The 18,735-nt window shown below is 36.4% G+C and overlaps 1 protein-coding gene across 2 annotated transcripts in view; it reads right to left on the bottom strand.

Moving 5' to 3' along the window:
- The window catches only part of LOC135153654 (FYVE and coiled-coil domain-containing protein 1-like), a 37,206-nt gene extending 26,264 nt beyond the window's left edge, over positions 1 to 10,942 (bottom strand). For both annotated transcript variants that reach the window (XM_064097535.1, XM_064097536.1), the window contains exons 1-6: positions 10,838 to 10,942; positions 9,060 to 9,179; positions 8,288 to 8,406; positions 4,011 to 4,117; positions 3,293 to 3,521; positions 1,181 to 1,408 (exon numbers count right to left, since the gene is read on the bottom strand). In XM_064097535.1, the coding sequence (XP_063953605.1) occupies positions 1,181 to 1,408; positions 3,293 to 3,521; positions 4,011 to 4,117; positions 8,288 to 8,406; positions 9,060 to 9,179; positions 10,838 to 10,880 (846 nt within the window). In that variant the 5' untranslated portion in view covers positions 10,881 to 10,942. The remainder of the gene's footprint in view (positions 1 to 1,180; positions 1,409 to 3,292; positions 3,522 to 4,010; positions 4,118 to 8,287; positions 8,407 to 9,059; positions 9,180 to 10,837) is intronic.
- Positions 10,943 to 18,735: the final 7,793 nt, after the last annotated feature.

Raw genomic sequence — 18,735 nt, 5'->3', positions numbered from 1 at the left:
ACATGTATATGGTAGGGGTCCTAAAGCTCTGCATGTCCTAAAGCTACGCACCACTCATCACGCATACAATTTCAATGGCAAAATGCGCACTCTGTGTGGAACTGTGACTGAGTGTAATGAACAAGTTCTATTCAATTTTTCTACAGAGGCTGCACTAAATGCCGGTGAAAAACAGCAACTTTGGGGATTATTTTAGTTATATTCGCTTTAATTTCATATTTTCCTATAATAATATGAACATATTTTAGAAATTGAGGCACAGACAATACTATTTCTTTGCATGATAAATCAAGTGCAAAGCTTTAGGACCCCTTCTACATGTACATCGGGTGGCGAAATCAAGAGGTGTTCAGAAAACATGGCGGGATTTCGTATTAGTGAGTTTTGAGATATTTTCTTCTGGAAAGGATCTTTAGAATATTTACCACAAATCAGTGAAAGATAATTTGTTCAAATATTAAAATTGACATAGTTTTTATCATTTGTAAACAAAGTGTGTAGTTTTAGGTCACCCATCATACATTCATGGAATAGATTTTTTAATATCTAAGCATGCAATCCATGTTTACTTATAACTAGCAACACACATATTGACACAAATATGAAAATTACATTCTTATTTGATCAAATTTATTGGTTTGCAATTTGAATTTTAAGAACAAAATTTTCAACATGGAAGGAATTATCTAAACTTGAACCTTAATTCATTTTTATGCACTTTATTCTCCTTTTAATTAATTGTGATAGAGTCAATTGGTCATATACAATAACAAAAGCAATCCATTTTGACAGGAGTGCTGAACAGAAAAAGAAAATAATAATGTTGCCATTGCTACCCCACCACCATCCCAAGGGAAAAAAGGTTGTTTCACAAGGGTCTTGTAACATAAGATACAATCAATTACACAATTAACCTTACTTATGTCACACAAACAATTACAATCATTTGTTAATTTTGATTGATTGATGGATTGAATGTCTTAATATGTTATACCCCCTGGGGTCTCTCTCTGTCTTTCCCTCCCTCCCCACTTCCCCCTCTCTTTCTCTTGCTTTGTTTTCTTTGTGTAATATTACAGAATAATGAATTACCAGTTAATTATAGTCCACCTACGTTGTATTTTAACATTTACAGAACATAATTTTCATTGATTTCTAAGTAATATATTTCAATCCATACCTTTCTCTCCAAATCTGACTGCATGCTACTCAATCGTTCTTCGGTTTCCATGGCAAGACGATGTATATCATCATTATCACTCTCTAGCTGTATGATGCGTTTGCGTAATTCACGATTGACCTGTTCACATTCTTCTAACTCTGTCTGTGCTTGATGTAATGCTCTTTCCTCTCCTATGATTGGATGAGACTCTGCAGTAGGGCTAGGGTAGCCATCTAGTGTACTAGGCTAATTTGATAAAGAACACAAAAATATATAGGCATTTATTATTTGACTATCAGGGATACTAATCAATTGTTTCTTCATTACAGTGGATCAGCTTCAAAAGCAATTACTTGCTCAAATCAAGCAAAAAAAGAAAAAAGAGAGTTCATCTTATTAAATAATTAATTCTACATATCACTATAAACATTTTTCATGGAATGCCTTTTCATTGATGTTTTCAATATATTTTTTCTAGTAAATCTTCCCTATTCAAGGCTTTCAAGCAATCTTTAAATACAGCACACTTGAGAAGTGATGGATCCTGTACAAAACCCCCAGTATTTTAGAAGAAAAGGTGAAGAATTGATTCATATTCACTTCTGATAGAGTTTTTTTTATTAAAAAGAAGATCTGAAGACTTTGTAAATTTCTGCAGAGTCAGAACATGTCATGCAAGTAGACTTCTAAATATTTGTATGCATGTGCAAATTACAAAAGCTGAACTATTGATTTTTATCACCAAGAACACATTACGTGCAAGTATGAAACAATGAAAATGATTAGATTAGGGATAAAGTTGCTTAACTTGCTTGTTGGGGACTAAGTTACAATAAAAAAATCTAAATTGTATGAAAACAATGCAATTCCTGTTCTTTATTTAACCTCATCTCTCCCCAATCTTTAACCAATATTTTGTCACATACAGGGTCCCTCATGGATGTCATGAGTTAACTTGTCTTCAATGCACTCAGGGAAGAGAAGGGGGGTCTGACAATATTCTACATGTAAATTATATTAAATGCTATCAATATAATAACAAAAAGGAATAACATACAGCAAAATCAGAAAGCAAACAATTTCCATTTCAATTTTGCTGCTCATACTTTCCCTTAGGAAGCATCAACAAGAAACTAAGTATGGAGTATTGTGGCCCAGTGGATTAGTCTTCGGACTTTGAAACAGAGCCAGAGGGTCATGGGTACAAATCCAAGCCATGGCATAATTTCCTTCAGCAAGGAATTCATCCACTGTGTGCTGCACTTGACCCAGGTGATGTAAATGGGTACCGGCAGGAAGCACTTACGATAAAAAAAGATGTGTGCGCCTTAATCGGTTTCCTAGCTTATACAGGGTAATAATAATAGCAGGGCCTTTTTTAAAGCACCATGAGCACAGAAAGGTGAACCTGTGCACTATATAAGTAGCCACCATTATTATTATTATTATTATTATTATTATTATTAAAAGCCTTGGTTATAACTGATAACACTACCTTTGAAAATAATCAAGCAAACTTGGGTTTCATTAGGACAAAGGGAAAAGGGTAATTAAAAAAAACACCTTTGAGACGATTGCAAATCTATGACTACACAAAACTGCAGTATATCACAATTTTCTTGGTGAAAGTATAAACTTACAAGTAATCTGTATGTGACTATCGATTTTATTGCTCAAAACTGCCCTTTAATCAAATTCATAAAGAAGGTAATCTAAACTTGCACTGGTATGTGATGACATGAATGGAGTATTTCTCTATACAGTCTATATAACTTTGTGGTCATATTCTTAATCATATTTTACAGACTTTCAATTTCCATGCAGTCAGTATGCTTAATTGTACATTGCAAAGTGCAACCAGGTCTAAAAAAAGTGACATAGCCGATTAATAATTTGAAATTTGGAACATCAAAGAAAGGTGTCACCGTAACAAACACAAATCATGATGCCAAGAATAAGAATAACAATTTTTCTTAAACTCTGATAGCACCCCTGCTCAAATATGACAAAGACCAGATCCAATGTTACTGAACGAAATATATATTTTCAAACAGAAAAATAAGCCTTGGTACTTGGCAGGTCACCAGAAATAAAGATAATATATTACTTCATCCTATCAAACAGTTTTACCTGTGAGCTTAAGCTGCTGAGACTCTCTGTCCTACTTGGTGGCTGCCATGAACTGTACATCCCTGGTGATGGACCCATTACATGACGTGAATGGGTTGGCCACGCAGCATCAAGGTCATGACCTGATGGAGCTAGGTCAAATTGTAGGTCATTGAGGTCATACAGGTCATTAACCAACGGGCCATAGAGGCTGGGGTTGAGTAGTAATGAATTTGGATTGTACCAAGAGCTGTAAAAAGATGAAATGTATAGAAAAAATAAAGTTGTAATTATATTATGGACTACAAGAAGACAATGATTAAATGATTTGGATTCCTCTAAACTAAACATGTTTCTTGTCATTTTCTCTTGAATTATTAATTAACTCTCAAGATATACTTTATACTGTACATAACAGAGTAGCATGTCCATGGCATCTTCAGATTTAGCACACTTAGTAATGGCAGCACATCAGAACAGATTTATGTAACACAGAATGTACTGAAGAAAACATATTTGTTATAGACATTTCACAATTTTACTTTCATACAAAAAAAATTATCAAGTAATTCAAAGATATATTCTGGCATGCAGTCTGTTTTTCACATTTGTGTTCTTTCATCTGAAGTGGAACTGAGGATAATGCATTGTTCAACTTGGCTTTAATAATAATAATTAACTTAACTGTGAATTAATATGGCTACCAGCACTCTGCCATATATATTTGTTTTATAATTACCTTGTAATTTTCTGATTATTAAAGCACTGCTGAAGACTATCCCCAAGTCTATGATGGGCAAGGCTGTAACGGATAAATGCCCTCCCACGTCCCAGAGATGTTTTGACCTATAAAAGTCCATTAAAAAATCATAAAATCAATAGAATTAAGAATTAATGATATAGTTTGAATAACAATGATGAATATATATTGTGTTATAAATTGCAATTTCTAGAGGAAACTAAAGACAAGCTAGTATTGTTTCCTTTTTTCATAGAATGTAGAGGTGTTAAGGATGAGTGGATAAGTCTCCAGACTATGAACTAAGAGGTCTAGGGTTTGAATCCACCACAGTACCAATGTCCTTTGATTTACCACTTTCTATGCAGGTGTAGTAAAATTGGTTCCTAGCAGGGAAAAAAATACTTTTTTTTTTACAGGAGCCATTTTTCAATTTCCATGAGCCATTTTTTTATTTGCTAGAGCCATTTTTAAAATAAACAAGTGGAATGCCTCTGGCCGTCTCACCTGCATCACGCGATTCAATATAGCAGCAGTGCTGATTTTGAAAACGACTATAACTCGCACAAGATGTTCAGTGATACTTGGTTACTCTTATTTCCACGTTTTATGAACTAGACCAATACACTTATAGAGATATGATGGCAATTCAACAAATACCCCCAACATGGCCAAAGTTCTTTGACCTTACATGACCTTTAACCTTGATCATGTGACCTGAAACTCGCACAGAATGTTCAGTGATACTTGATTACTATTATGTCCAAGTTTTATGAACTAGACCAACACACTTTCAAATTTATGGCTGTAATTCAACAAATACCCCAATTTGGCCAAAGTTCATTGACCCTAAATGACCTTTGACCTTGATCATGTGACCTGAAACTTGCACAGGATGTTCAGTAATACTTGATTACTATTATGTCCAAGTTTCATGAATCAGATCCATAAACTTTCAAAGTTATGATGGTAATTCAACAGATACCCCCAATTCGGCCAAAGTTCATTGACCCTAAATGACCTTTGACCTTGTTCATGTGACGTGAAACTCATGCAGGATGTTCAGTGATACTTGATTAACCTTATGTATAAGTTTCATGAACTAGGTCCATATATTTTCTAAGTTATGATGACATTTCAAAAACTTAACCTTAGGTTAAGATTTTGATGTTGATTCCCCCAACATGGTCTAAGTTCATTGACCCTAAATGACCTTTGACCTTGGTCATGTGACATGAAACTTAGGCAGGATGTTCAGTAATACTTGATTAACCTTATGGCCAAGTTTCATGAACTAGGTCCATATACTTTCTAAGTTATGCTGTCATTTCAAAAACTTAACCTCAGGTTAAGATTTGGTGTTGACGCCGCCGCCGCCGTCGCCGTCGGAAAAGCTGCGCCTATAGTCTCACTCTGCTATGCAGGTGAGACAAAAAAGGAAACGTATCATTTGTAATTATTATCATTTTAGACATGTTAAATTTGAAGTATTGTATGTTGTATTTTAATGTGCCATACGTACTATTTCTTTATTTCTTTTACCAACAAAAGTAATGATTGCAATAATGCCATTTGATTTAATGTGCCATCTCTACTATTTTTTTTAATAATAAAAGTAATGAATGATTTACTTAGATATATATTGCCATTTGTCTTTATTCAGTGCTATTGTAGAACAAGTGGAACGCCTCTGGCAGTATCGCCTGCATTACGCGATTTAATATAGCAGCAGTGCTAACTTTGAAAACTACTATAAAATAATCATTCACAAAAACACCATTCATATAATGACATAATACCACGTTCATTGACCATAGATGACATTTGAACGGTGACTTAAGACTTGTCAACTACACCCATGTCCACATGTCATTCACTCTATCCATAAATTTTCAAAGTTATGATGGCAATTCAACAATTACCCCAACATGGCCTAAGTTTATTGACCTTAACTGACCTTTGACCTTGGTTTTGTGACCTGAAACTCATAGGGGATGTTCAGAGATACTTGATTACTCTTATATCCCAAGTTTTATGAAATAGATCCATAAACTTCAGAGTTAGGATGGTAATTCAACAAATACCCCCAACACGGCCAAAGTTCATTGACCTTAAGTGACCTTTGACCATGGTCATGTGACCTGAAACTCGTACAGGATGTTCAGTGATACTCGATTACTCTTATGTCCAAGTTTTATGAACTAGATCCATAAACCTTCAGAGTTATGATGGTAATTTAACAAAGACCCCCAACATGGCCAAAGTTCATTGACCTTAAATGACCATTGACCATGGTCATGTGACCTGAAACTCGCACAGGATATTCAGTGGTACTTGATTAACCTAATGTCCGTTATAAAGGTAATTCAACAAATACCCCCAACTTGGCCAAAGTTCATTGACCCTAAATGACCTTTGACATTGGTCATGTGACCTGAAACTCAGGAAGGATGTTTACTAATACTTGATTAACCTTATGTCCAAGTTTCATGAACTAGATCCATAAATTTTCAAAGTTATGATAGTAATTCAATAAATACCCCCAACTTGACCAAAGTTCATTGACCCTAAATGACCTTTGACCTTGGTCATGTGACCTGAAACTCGAGCAGGATGTTTACTATTACTTGATTAACCTTATGCCCAAGTTTCATAAACTAGGTCCATATACTTTCTAAGTTATGATGTCATTTCAAAAGCTTAACCTTAGGTTAAGATTTGATGTTGACGCCGCCGCCGCCGTCGGAAAAGCGGCGCCTATAGTCTCGCTCTGCTATGCAGGCGAGACAAAAATTGATTATCAAATTTTTAATGTGGCTGTGTGAGTGATCCTGAAACTTTGAAAGAGATAAAGAGAAGTTACTATACAACTGTAAAATAATACATGAAAGGCTGGTATTCAATATGTTTTGTACAGTATCCAATAGTCATAGAATAGAGTACACTTCTCATGGATTTTGATTAGTAAATAAGCATAATTTGGTGTGCAGTTTCCTTAGGAACAAATGCTTAATGCTCATAATAAATGAGGAACGTGGTATGCCTCATAGCTGAATGCTTTTTCACGTGACTAGAGCCTGAAATGAACTGATCACCAAAGCTCACAACTACCCCTTTCCGATGGGGACCGGAGCGAGCAGCATACGCACGACAGGCCTGGCAGTAGACCAAAAGCTTCAGTCTCTGTATTTTGGTTGTTCCGCTGAACTGCGTTGGCTCACTCACCAATACATAGACCATGCATAGACTGAAGACCTTGGAGGCCCGTACGTACAGACAACGTATTAGCAGTAACATTAGATCTAATATTCGGAAACCCGATTTTCTGATCGTTTTTTTGTACATAAAATGTCACATTATGAAAAAGAAATTACATCCATATTTACGAAAAAATGTATAAAATTCAGAAGTATCGTACCTTAGACCGCAGTTACCGCTAATTCCTTTCAAATGATATCGAAACATCGTCATCTTCGATCCTTTTGTTGGTCAACGTAAGTTGCCATCTTGGATGACGTCATCATCCTTACAGACGTATTTACCAGTCGCTATATATCGCAATTTGTGCCGCTGCTTTGCGCTTGTAATGTACGTGCGTGCGTTCGGAACTTGTCGCTCGCATTGATTCGCCGGGACATCGAAAATTCTAATCGGAAAGCCTTGATAAAAGCCACTGATCTCGAGATCAGTGATAAAAGCACATCTCATTGAAAGTAGAGGGCAGCAACACACGGCTGCCATTTTTTCATCTACCATACGTACTGTACTAGTGCGCTCACTGCGCTGAGCTTTGTAAATGTGAATGGTACATTACGTGCACGTTATAACCCACGCACGAAGGGAAGACAGCGGACGTATGGCCGAGCTAGTTACTGTACACAAGATCACGGGAGCGATTTTTTTTTTTCCCGATCGCTCTCTCTATTGGGTTTGCAAGTGCGATTTCAAAGCTTACGAGAGCGAAATCGCTCAGCGCTCCCGTGTATTTTTTTCACTGGTTCCTAGTAGGAACGAATTCCCCAAATGCTTGAGCGCCAAGGTAGCCAAGCTAAAGACGGGGGAATAATAACATTATAATTTTTAAGGTACTGAAATGGAAGCACTGGGTAAATATGATGTTCTTATTATTATCATTATTAATATTAATATTAGCTGATAAAACACGAGTAGTGCTAAAGTAAAATGAACAACTAAATAGATAGTGATAGAACGTTTTGTCATTTATTCAGCTTAGCACATTTAAAGTCACTTATTCCTCTATCCTTAATGATACTTACCTCACTTTTAGCTCTGACAAATCTTATTCCATCATCAAGTCCTTTGACCTTATAAAGGCACTGATAAATATAATCCCAATAGTCTTTCTTGCCTGCAAACATTCCAGACCTTGCTGAAGCTTTAGTAATTTGAAAAAGATAAAAAATATATAAAAGTATACAGGGAGTGATTCATGAAACAATAGTCAGTTATTTTTATTGACAAATCCGCTCTCAGCCAAAAAGATGCAATATAACTTACACAAATAATAAGTGAGATCACTGAATCTTTTTCCATGAAAATGCCCCCCCCCCCCCATTCAAAAAAATAAACAGCATTGATCAGCATTTATTAATTTTGTGATCAAGTTAATTCCTGTAAACTTCTAGAAAATTATCTGCCACACAGTAGTTGCATAATACAGTGTGGGAGCACACATATTCTCATCTTTTTTCACTTTCATAATTGGGGTCTTCTAACAAAATGTGAATGCAATTAAAAGCTGATGGCATTTTGATGGAGGTGGAATATATCAAAATTGGTAAAATATGCACACACATAAAGGAAAATTTGTATTCATTTGTATTGAATAAAATAAACTATATATTTGGAACCCATCATAATACAAAACCCTAGAATATCAGTTAAATGTAATGACTTCCTATAGCCTCTTTGCCAATATCAGACCCTCTCCAAGGCTATTTAATTTTCCCATTATTATCTCTACAACATGATTTAACCCAAGTTTACGCATCCGCAATTATCATTAAACAACGAAAGAAGTTTACTTACGCTTCATGTCGATCTGCAGCATGTATTCTAACTTTGCACATAGCTTGTGAAGAGGAACACTGTCATCTGTAACAGGCAGTTGAGTGTCTTCATAATTTCTTTTCAGATCTTGGATAAATTCTGAAAAAAAAATACATGCTTGAGATATCTAAAGATCAATACAAGGTAAGGGTTATGAGACTGATCCATGGTACAGCAATCCTTTTCAGTGGAACTTTTTTAACAAAAATCTTCCAAAATAGCATGAAAGAAGTACCCCTGAATTATTCATTTTACCAAGCCAAGACAGTACAATAAAATAATCTAAAAAATACTAAAATCTCTATAAAATCAACAAAGATATTTCATGGTTTATATCAATACAAGGCCACCAAGGTCATGTTCTACGTAGCCACATTGATTGCCCTACATGTTCTATCATTTTGGCTTTAGGTATCCAAATACCCTTTCAATTTTTCCCATTTGATAATTGAGTTTACTGAATCTGAGACCTGTTTATCATAATTTGCATAATAATGAATACAGAAATGCATTGAATATAAAATTGAAAATTATGTCTCAATTATATGAATATCAAATTGTGATTAACAATAAATTCCAATTATAACAATATTGTCACAAATAGAAGTGAGCATAAACATCATTTCTTGACCAATCTTAAGCAAAATGGTTTGCGATATATATGTACTTCTCAAATACAGTCAGTCTGCAAGCCCCTATGTTAATGAGCAAATGAGCAAGATTTATCCAAGTCCTCTCGTGGCTGAATTCATATCCCTACAAAATCTTGTAAATTGTGAGACTTTTTCTCAAAGAATTTAACCATTTTCCCCTTGAGTAAAATTTGTTATTTTTGTACCATAGGAAAGAGTAAACATTACTCTTTTATATTAATTATTTCTTTTGAATAAAATATTTTGATGAATAGGTGAATTTCAGGCCTGAAAAAAGGCCTCAAACAGAGTTTTCTTCCTCTGTTTTCTCTTGCAAATTGTGCCACATTTTGTGTTTTGGGCACAAACATTATTTATATCATCAAAAAGCTCAAACTCTCTACTTTCATACAATGTCATTCTGAATATGTGACACCTTTTAGATGGGTCAGCAGCCAGCCTTTTCCATCAAGATGCAAGACGAGATTTCTGAAATTTCTGAGTAGCATAAAATCTAGAGTTCTGATTGGCTGAATAATGTTTTCAAAACAGGCACGGGTAATTTGAAGAGATTACCACATGGTGAGTGTGACCTTCAGAGGCCCAGTGTGGGGAACATTGAAATTTGCGTGGGTGTGTGGTCTCTATGACCAATCAGAGCTCAGTATTCTTGTTTTTGAGCTGCTAAATGTACTTGGCCTATGAAAAGCTGGCTGCTGACCCATCTAAAATACCTCTTCTTATATAAATTATATCATATTAAAGCTTAGATCTTCAGCTTTATCATTATCTAAAAATTTTTTGTGCTTCAACAGAAATTAAGGGTAAAACAACAACTTTTGTTGCATGAAAATAATTATTTTGTTTCATGTTTTAGATCAAAAGTTTCCCCTACATTACAACATCTTTTTAAAAATCCAAACACATGACCTGAAAGAATGATTTTTCTTCTTTATAAAGATACCAAAAACATGAAATTTGGTTAATATTTAGAGCAGCAATGGTCAAATAAAAAGAGGTGTTTTGGTCCGCAACAAGCTCATTAACAATGCAAAAACACTGGAGTCATGAATATCACTTGGATAAAGAAGCCACTTTTTGAGGGCTTGCCAACTGACTGAATACCTTTCATTTCTGAAATAATTTTTGGTGCTCTACCAAATGCCATGATGATGTTCTTTCTGCGATCTCTCCTTGAAAAAACCTGTGTTTATTCTGTGAAGAAAGAAATGTTGAAATAAGTGTGTATAGCTTCAGACAAGTAACAGTCTTCCTATGCTATTCTCATTGTGAAGAGATTATGTCTAATAGTGTACGTCTGACTAGCTTTCAAAAAATAAATCATTTTCAATTCAATTTCAATTTATTTCATTCATAAAAACACATAAATAATTAAATATACATAATAATAGACAAAATATCAATATAAGAATGTGGAGACAGCTTAGAAGAACCAAGTCTTATACAGTGCTGCCACCAAAATGTAAGCACAAACATTTTAAAATGAACATTTTAACATAACTATAGAAAATAAGGATGATAAATACAAATACAAATTATTAATATTCCAAGACAAACCCTACACGATACTTGAACAAAGCCTGATAATTTAATAAGTAATATTTTTTTTAATAATCGTTTGAAAGAATTGAGTGATACACTTAATTTAATGTCATCAGGTAATACATTCCAAATTTTAGGACCCTTAAAGAATATCTATATTGATACCAATATTGGTTCTCTCAAATGGCAAGTGAAAATCTAATGGCTTTCGCATGTTATACAAGTAAAAATCAGAATTCAATTTGAAAAATGTTGAAAGACTAGATGGTACAATTTTATTAAAAACTAAAAACATGAAAACTGCAATATTAAAATCATTCATATAAAAAATATTCAATAACTTCAATTCTTTGAAAATTGGTTTAGAATGGGCAAGATAATTGGCATGAAAAACTATTCTTATGGCTTTCTTTTGTAAGAAGAATAATCTCATCATTGAATAATTTCTAGAATTGGCCCATACAATATTGCAATAGTTTAAATGAGGTGAAATTATAGCATTGTAAATCATCAATAAAATTTTACGTTGCTGAATGCATGCCATGCCAAGTGCTACTGTGCCTGTGTACATGTATACCACATGTATACCATATGCACTGTCATCTTGCAAACCTTACTCATCTTTAATAGCTCATTTGACAAGGATAATAAGCAAAAACCTTGAGATGGCACCATAAACATCAGCAAAATTTTCATCGCTGTTCTAACTTCACTGAGAATAATTTGATTTCAATAATCATTTTTCAAAACATTTGGAATTGTCATATTCATGAAAGGTTAATTGTACCATACCATCAGCCGACTGGAAAGTAATTTTCCAGGCATTGTTTCCATGTAATGAAATGTTCCCTCATTGTAATATGGTCTGGAGCCCCCCCCCCCCCCCCCCTTGAGTCCGTGCAGTAAGGGCAGCCAAAAGGGCCAAAATTAACAATCTCAAAAATAAATGAAGTTAATTCATTTCTAACAGCAATTTTTTTCTGAGAGACTTTATTTTATTCTGAAAGACTACATGTATTTCTGAGATACTACATTTATTTCTGAGTTTCTTTATTTTTGAGATTGTTAATTTTGACCCTTTTGACTGCCAATAGTGCAGTGTCCCTTGTCTGCACATAAATGTATGAAAATCTGCATAAATCTGATAAAAATAAATCATACAACCACAAAATTTACACCTGCAATCCATAGACATATTCACTAAAAATTCTGAGCCCAACTGGTGAAATAACACTGAATATCACACATTTAATGTAACAGCCTCAAAATGTACCCTTTTTCCTCAGAAGCCCAGAATTGTTTGTAAAGTAGATGTGTGCACACACATGGGGCACCATTTTATGTTTCAACTTGAAAATGACTAATCACAATATGTTTTTAAGAAAATCATGTAGATCTAAGCATAGGCCCTACTTTGGGATTTTGGACATTATTCATGTTGTTTCTTGAGTGTCCCACTCACTTGTGGGAAGAGTCTACATACATCAAATTGAAAGGATGGAACTGTTAACTACAAAAGGTAAACCATTTTGGGGTTAAAATGTGCCAAGAAATTGGATTACCAATGTGGTCTGCAAGGCAATTCCTTCTTCTTTTTCTTCTTCTTGGATTTTAGCAAATTAGCATCTTCTTTTAATTACTCACTTTGATCCAACAGCACCAAATCATCAGAAAAGATCTAGATAGTCAGCTCTGTACCCCCTGTAGCAATAATGATGTATATTACTAACAGCCCCCTTGTATGGAAAAGAAGTGAGTGAGTGTGCTAGCCTTTACAACATCCGTTTACTTTTCTTCACCGATATTAACACCTGTGGTGCTCGCATTGCAATAAATTGAATTTATTGTCAAATGAATCAATCAATTGATTACCAGTAATCACTCTTTATGATTATTTGGTTGTGTATAATTTTTCATAAAATGTAATATGTTAAAAACAAAATTGAGTTTTCTTGATCAGTAGATAGGAGCTAAATTACTTTTTTCCTTTTCCATTACTGGTAGTCACTCATTGTCAGAGGAAAATGCCAAGACGGAAAACCAGTTTTTGTTGAGCTATACTTTTTTTTTTTTTTTTGCTCCCGGACACCCATTACAACTGATTTATTTTTACTTTTGAACAAAGAAATAATTTTTTGTAATTGCATACTGACCAGCCTTGTAAATACTGAACATGCGCATTTACACATCAGAAAATAATTTCAAATATGCTCAAAATTGTGCAACATCCTTCCAAAGAGAATTTGAGTAGAAAAATGATGAAAAAGGTCAAAATCTCAAATATATACTGTATATCTATCTTTTTTAACAAAGTTATGCACTTATCAATTATATTCCCGGCCCTGGGGGTCCCAGGACATAGCGGGGACATAGCCGGGAATGTACAAAAAATTGTTGCCCCGCATGCCGGGTTGTGTAGCCAGGACATGGCGGGGAATGTACAAAAGACTGTCCCCGGCCCGCGGAGACAATCATTGAAGTTAGCGGGGACGTGTACAAACTTTTTCCCGGCACTGCCGGGACATAGCGGGGACTGTCTCAAAGATGTCACACCATACATAGTACAGGGGGAAAATACACGGGATCGGACGACCAACGAGCGATTTCGCTCTGAAATTGCGCTCGCATTGATACCCCCTAAAAAGGGAATAGAAATTGAGTGATCTGGAAAAGTATAGGCCTATCACTCCCTTTTAAAGATCTAGGCCTATTTAATACAGTCCGTCTAAATTTATATCACCAAAATCGAACTTGTCGGAAAAATGCGTCATTTCAATTTCTTCCCATAATATTTGTACTTGAGAAATGAAAAGGATATGAAATTGAATTTAACTCGTTTTAGCACCTCAAAACAGGTTTAAAACATGTCATGATAGACTCTGCATTTTTTATATAGGGACTTCTATTCTGTTGTATTTTATTCTTGAGTCCACTGTTGTGAATTCGGGCCATTCAGTCACAACATAAATTAAATCGAATACAGAAATTTTGCTCTGCAAGCTCAGCCTTTATATAAGATGGTGTTTGGTTTATATTTTCATGCAGATGGAGATTGAATCAAGTAGACCTACACTCAACCTTGAAATTGAGGAAAAGCTAAGAAAGGCATCTGCAATTTACATGTCGGGTTCTCCGTTTCTACAAAAGTACCACACAGCAATCAATGAATCTGCTTATTTACTCTGCAAGGAGGATCCATCGCTTCTACAGAAAAAGTCTGTCTTGATGACCTTGGCTGCAGAAAAGACGCGCCAATCAGGCTACAATTTCAAGAGAAGTTCTCGCGCTCTGGTACTCCTATAAAGAGAAGGCGAATCCTGACTTCGAAGGCGAGAGACGAGAAACAGCAAGAATTGCAAGAGGATATCTCCAAATTGGGAATGAAGATGGACTTGATTCAGAGAGAAAAGTTCTCGAGCGAACAAAACTATGTGCAAGCTCTCGATGCCACTGAGAGGTTCGACAAGGTGAGGAAGGAATGCAGGAAGAAAAAGGAGCTGCAACTGCTAAATGACAAAGAAAAAACCTGCAAGAGAGCTGCAAAGCATAGAAAGAAGACGGGGGCAAAACAAAGCAGTAGCCAGGAGAGCAAGTCAAAAGGTGGCCAGATGACACTTGATAACTTAAGAACAGTGAACAAAGACCGGAAGGAACCAGAAGAGATTGGAGCAGTTCTACCAAATACCAAAGGAGAAGATCAGGGTGACAATCCAGTCGAAGGCAGTCAAAGCCCACAATCTGTAGTCAGCAACTCTGACCTCAATGAAGATGGAGCTCTGGTTATGCTCAACAACATGATATCTCTGGATTTTCGGTAGATTCCAATGCACTCGACACTGAAGAAAATTACCACAGTGCATTTGGGAAATATGAACTGTATGTAAAATGCAAGACACAATGCCTTCGAGTGAAATCTGACTATCAAGTTAGAAATGGGTTATATGTATCTCAATTGGGTAATTTTTCACTTGAAGAATCATGCATACTTCATCATAAACTGTGCCTTTCCAAGCATTCATCAAGCTGTACAGACTGCAATTCTTTAATAAGTATGTGTCGAAATGTAGAAGAAAAAAGGATGGCACCAGTTGCTCATATCTATAAGGAGTTCTGTCCCAGCAAGACATGCATCTCTCATAAAGCTGTAAGGTTTCTGATGGGGATGCCTCTTGTTATCATGCAAATAGGTACACCAGGAAACTGCCCGCTGTATGCTATGGCCAAGGAAAGACATTTCGATTATGTCCAAATGTACAGCAACATGCAGAAATTGTGTGTTGAAGACAAGACTGTTCCTGAAGGAATAACCAAAGGTATGCTGAAGTCAATTTGTTCCCTTGCATCAAGACAAAAGGACAGCATGCTAATTAAGTATGTAGCCTGCACAGCATCAGGTAAAGGTGCAAAAAAGTCCAAGAAAGAATTTGGCTTCAATGATTTCAACAAGAAGCAACATCTCATTCAGGAAGCATTGAAGCAAGCAAGTGAACTCCGGGAAGCTATAGACCATCTAGCAGCTACGGAAGATGCAGCTGTGCTAGACACCTTTGGAATTCAAGACTTACCTGAATGTACATTTGACAAGAATGACAGTGGAAGTGCTGCAGGAGAGGACATAGTCTGGGATTCAGAGTTTGAATCAGAGTCAGAGACTGATAAGAACAGCTCCGAATTAGATGACGGTTTCCCTGAAATTGATTCAGACGAGGAAGATAAAGACATAATAGCCGATGAGCAGGAACTATACAGGAACCCCAAAACACTATAGATGACAGGTGTAGAGAGTTCATTGGAAAGATGAGAGCGTACATCAAAGCGAAAGCTCATCGGAAATACATGAAAGAACAGGCAAAGCAGTGCCTCCTAAACAGGACTGTTCCCAATCGTGATTCTAAGATCATGCAACAGCATCCAACAATTGGGAAGGATATAGAGGAGTTCGTCAGTGAGAGACAGATGGGAGCAGATACTTGGAGGAGGACTGGCTTAACCACCTTTGATGGAAACAGCAAGACACCAGGGCTGAAGGTTACGTTTAAGCGATCCAAATGCATTTACAGGAGAAAAACGACCACAATATATCGTATGGGTCTGTGTGGTTAAGAATAAGCGGAGACTGTCAGCCAAGCGATACAAGGGCGAGGCCAGAATCGTCTGCAGAAGAGCCAGGAAGGGATTTAATGTCAAATACAATCCTGATGCACACTGGAGTGCTGCATTTTATAGAAATCTTGATGCATTGCAACTACGAGATGGTAGGCAACACACTGTCATCAATAGAGATGACCAAGCCGGTTTCAGACTGGACACTACTTTCACCCACTGCCAGAGGAAGAGTGTTGCTACGGAATTCACGCCAACCTTGACAACTAGGACTGATTTTGTTAATAACAATCCATCCATAATACAGAGCTACCAAGTCTCACGCATTGTGCGTGAGACTCACGCATTCAGGGTCCGTCTCATGATCTCACGCATGGCACTCATTTTTCTCACGCATCGGGACCCGACAGAAAAAAAAAGAGAAAAAGTAGCATTATTCGCTAGATTATACGCACTGGCCGATCGCCTTCGCACGTCGTCGCGTCTACTCCGACACGCAAGACGAATCGAGAGTGCAGTCAGCGCACAGCTAGTACGTGATACGATGAATTGCGTGCGTGCATCGCATGGTTTTGTAGTATGGATCAATATCATTACGAAGCTCATATCTTGTGCACGCGCGCCTTTTTCGAAACGTACAAGTGTAAGTACTGGCCGCGCGCGTGCAGAGACGCCGAGTCATGAAAATCTCACGCATAACATATTTTTGAACTTGGCATCTCTGATAATACAAACAACTTCATACCTGTTGATGTCAACTGACACCACCCCACAAAGCTGTATTGCTGTTGTCAAGCCACACTCTGTGTTCCAAAAAAACCCAGCACAGCATGCTGCAGACTTGAATATGTTAACCCAGTTAAATCATGTAGACCCAAAACTAGTTGAATGTATTCATGTAGATGGAGCAAGTGATGAAGGGCCCTCACACGCTGAAGTTCAATTTCACTGGACAGAGCGGCATATCAAGCAAGGACAGGTCTTCACCATTGTCACCACAAGGCAGAGCGGCGGAAGCTATCTGAATAAAGTCGAGTTGATGAATGGCTGTATTGCACAAGCACATGCCAATTCATTCATCCCATCAACACTCACTGGTAGCAATTTTGATGACGGCCTGGATTCTGCAAAGCTGACTACCAATTTGAATGCTGCTTGTGATGTATACATCAACAGAATTCAAGGCACACCCTGCATGAACACAAAGCTACATGCTGTGAGAGGCTGTGAAGATGAACATGCACTAGACCTCCAAAACAGAAGACAAGACTTGCTAACCTTTTTAAAGGGATCTCGTCATAGGAGCAGCTGAAAGATGACAAACCCGAACTCTTTCAATACTTTGAACGTGTATGGGCAGTTAGAGATCGACATATGCTGAAGAACCTCCCCAGCCAGGTATGTGTTTGCCCTACACGCTTGTCATCAGCCTGATTGTCTTCATGAAGTATGCAGGAAAACTGATCAACAGAATCTGAAGTGGTACACCAATGGTCCACCACTGGCATATGTACCACTGCCTGTTCCTGATGACTTAAATGGTGACTGTAACCGATGTAAGGAAAATGGAATTAAAAAATGCAGCGGTCATTTCAAAGACCCACAGAGTAGCTTCCAACATTGGGTAGAGGGAGGAACAGATCAAGCCTACATTCCACCGTCACAAGCCATTAAAGATTTCTTCATGCGTCACAAGGACCAGGTCATATCCAAAGAACAGGTAGAACACCTTGCCACAAAAGTCTTGCTGCCAACCAATGAAGTACAGATGTACATCGATCATCTCGAACAAATACAGAGACGGAGACAAGTTGGAGCAAGAAAGGCAGCCAAGACCAGAAGATGACGAAGTTAGTGAAAATAAAAAATTCAAGTGGTACTTCAGGCTGAAAATGATTTGATTTGAACAGATGAAGCAAAATCAGACGAAAGGAAAACTGACAATTTCATCTAAATAGGCCAATGAATAACAACTACATGCAATGAGCCAGCTGATGTCATATTGGAAATTGGATTGACAACTGATTTAATACAAATAAGATATTCATTGCTGCAACTTATTATTTTTTTACAAGGGTGACATATAGCCCATACTTGTATAAAAATATGAAATAATTTTATTCTATTTAATAACAGAAGAAAATAGAAAGTGGGGAGATGACATCAGCCTCCTTAATGAATATTTATGATCATATACAATACAATACAGTTGTCACAAAATCTTGTAAAACTTTATTATTCAAATACTTTGTTATTTTTTATTCAGAATTTTATGAAATTTTCAACATATTGCTTGAGGAATTTTACCCTATTTAGATATAATCATTTTCAGCCTGCAGTATCCCTTTTAAAGAAAA

The sequence above is a fragment of the Lytechinus pictus genome, chromosome 3 (genome assembly GCF_037042905.1).
Source record: "Lytechinus pictus isolate F3 Inbred chromosome 3, Lp3.0, whole genome shotgun sequence".
NCBI classification, from domain to species: Eukaryota; Metazoa; Echinodermata; class Echinoidea; order Temnopleuroida; family Toxopneustidae; genus Lytechinus; species Lytechinus pictus.
Note: the sequence above shows the minus strand (reverse complement) of the source record. Positions and strands in the feature narration are given on the sequence as shown.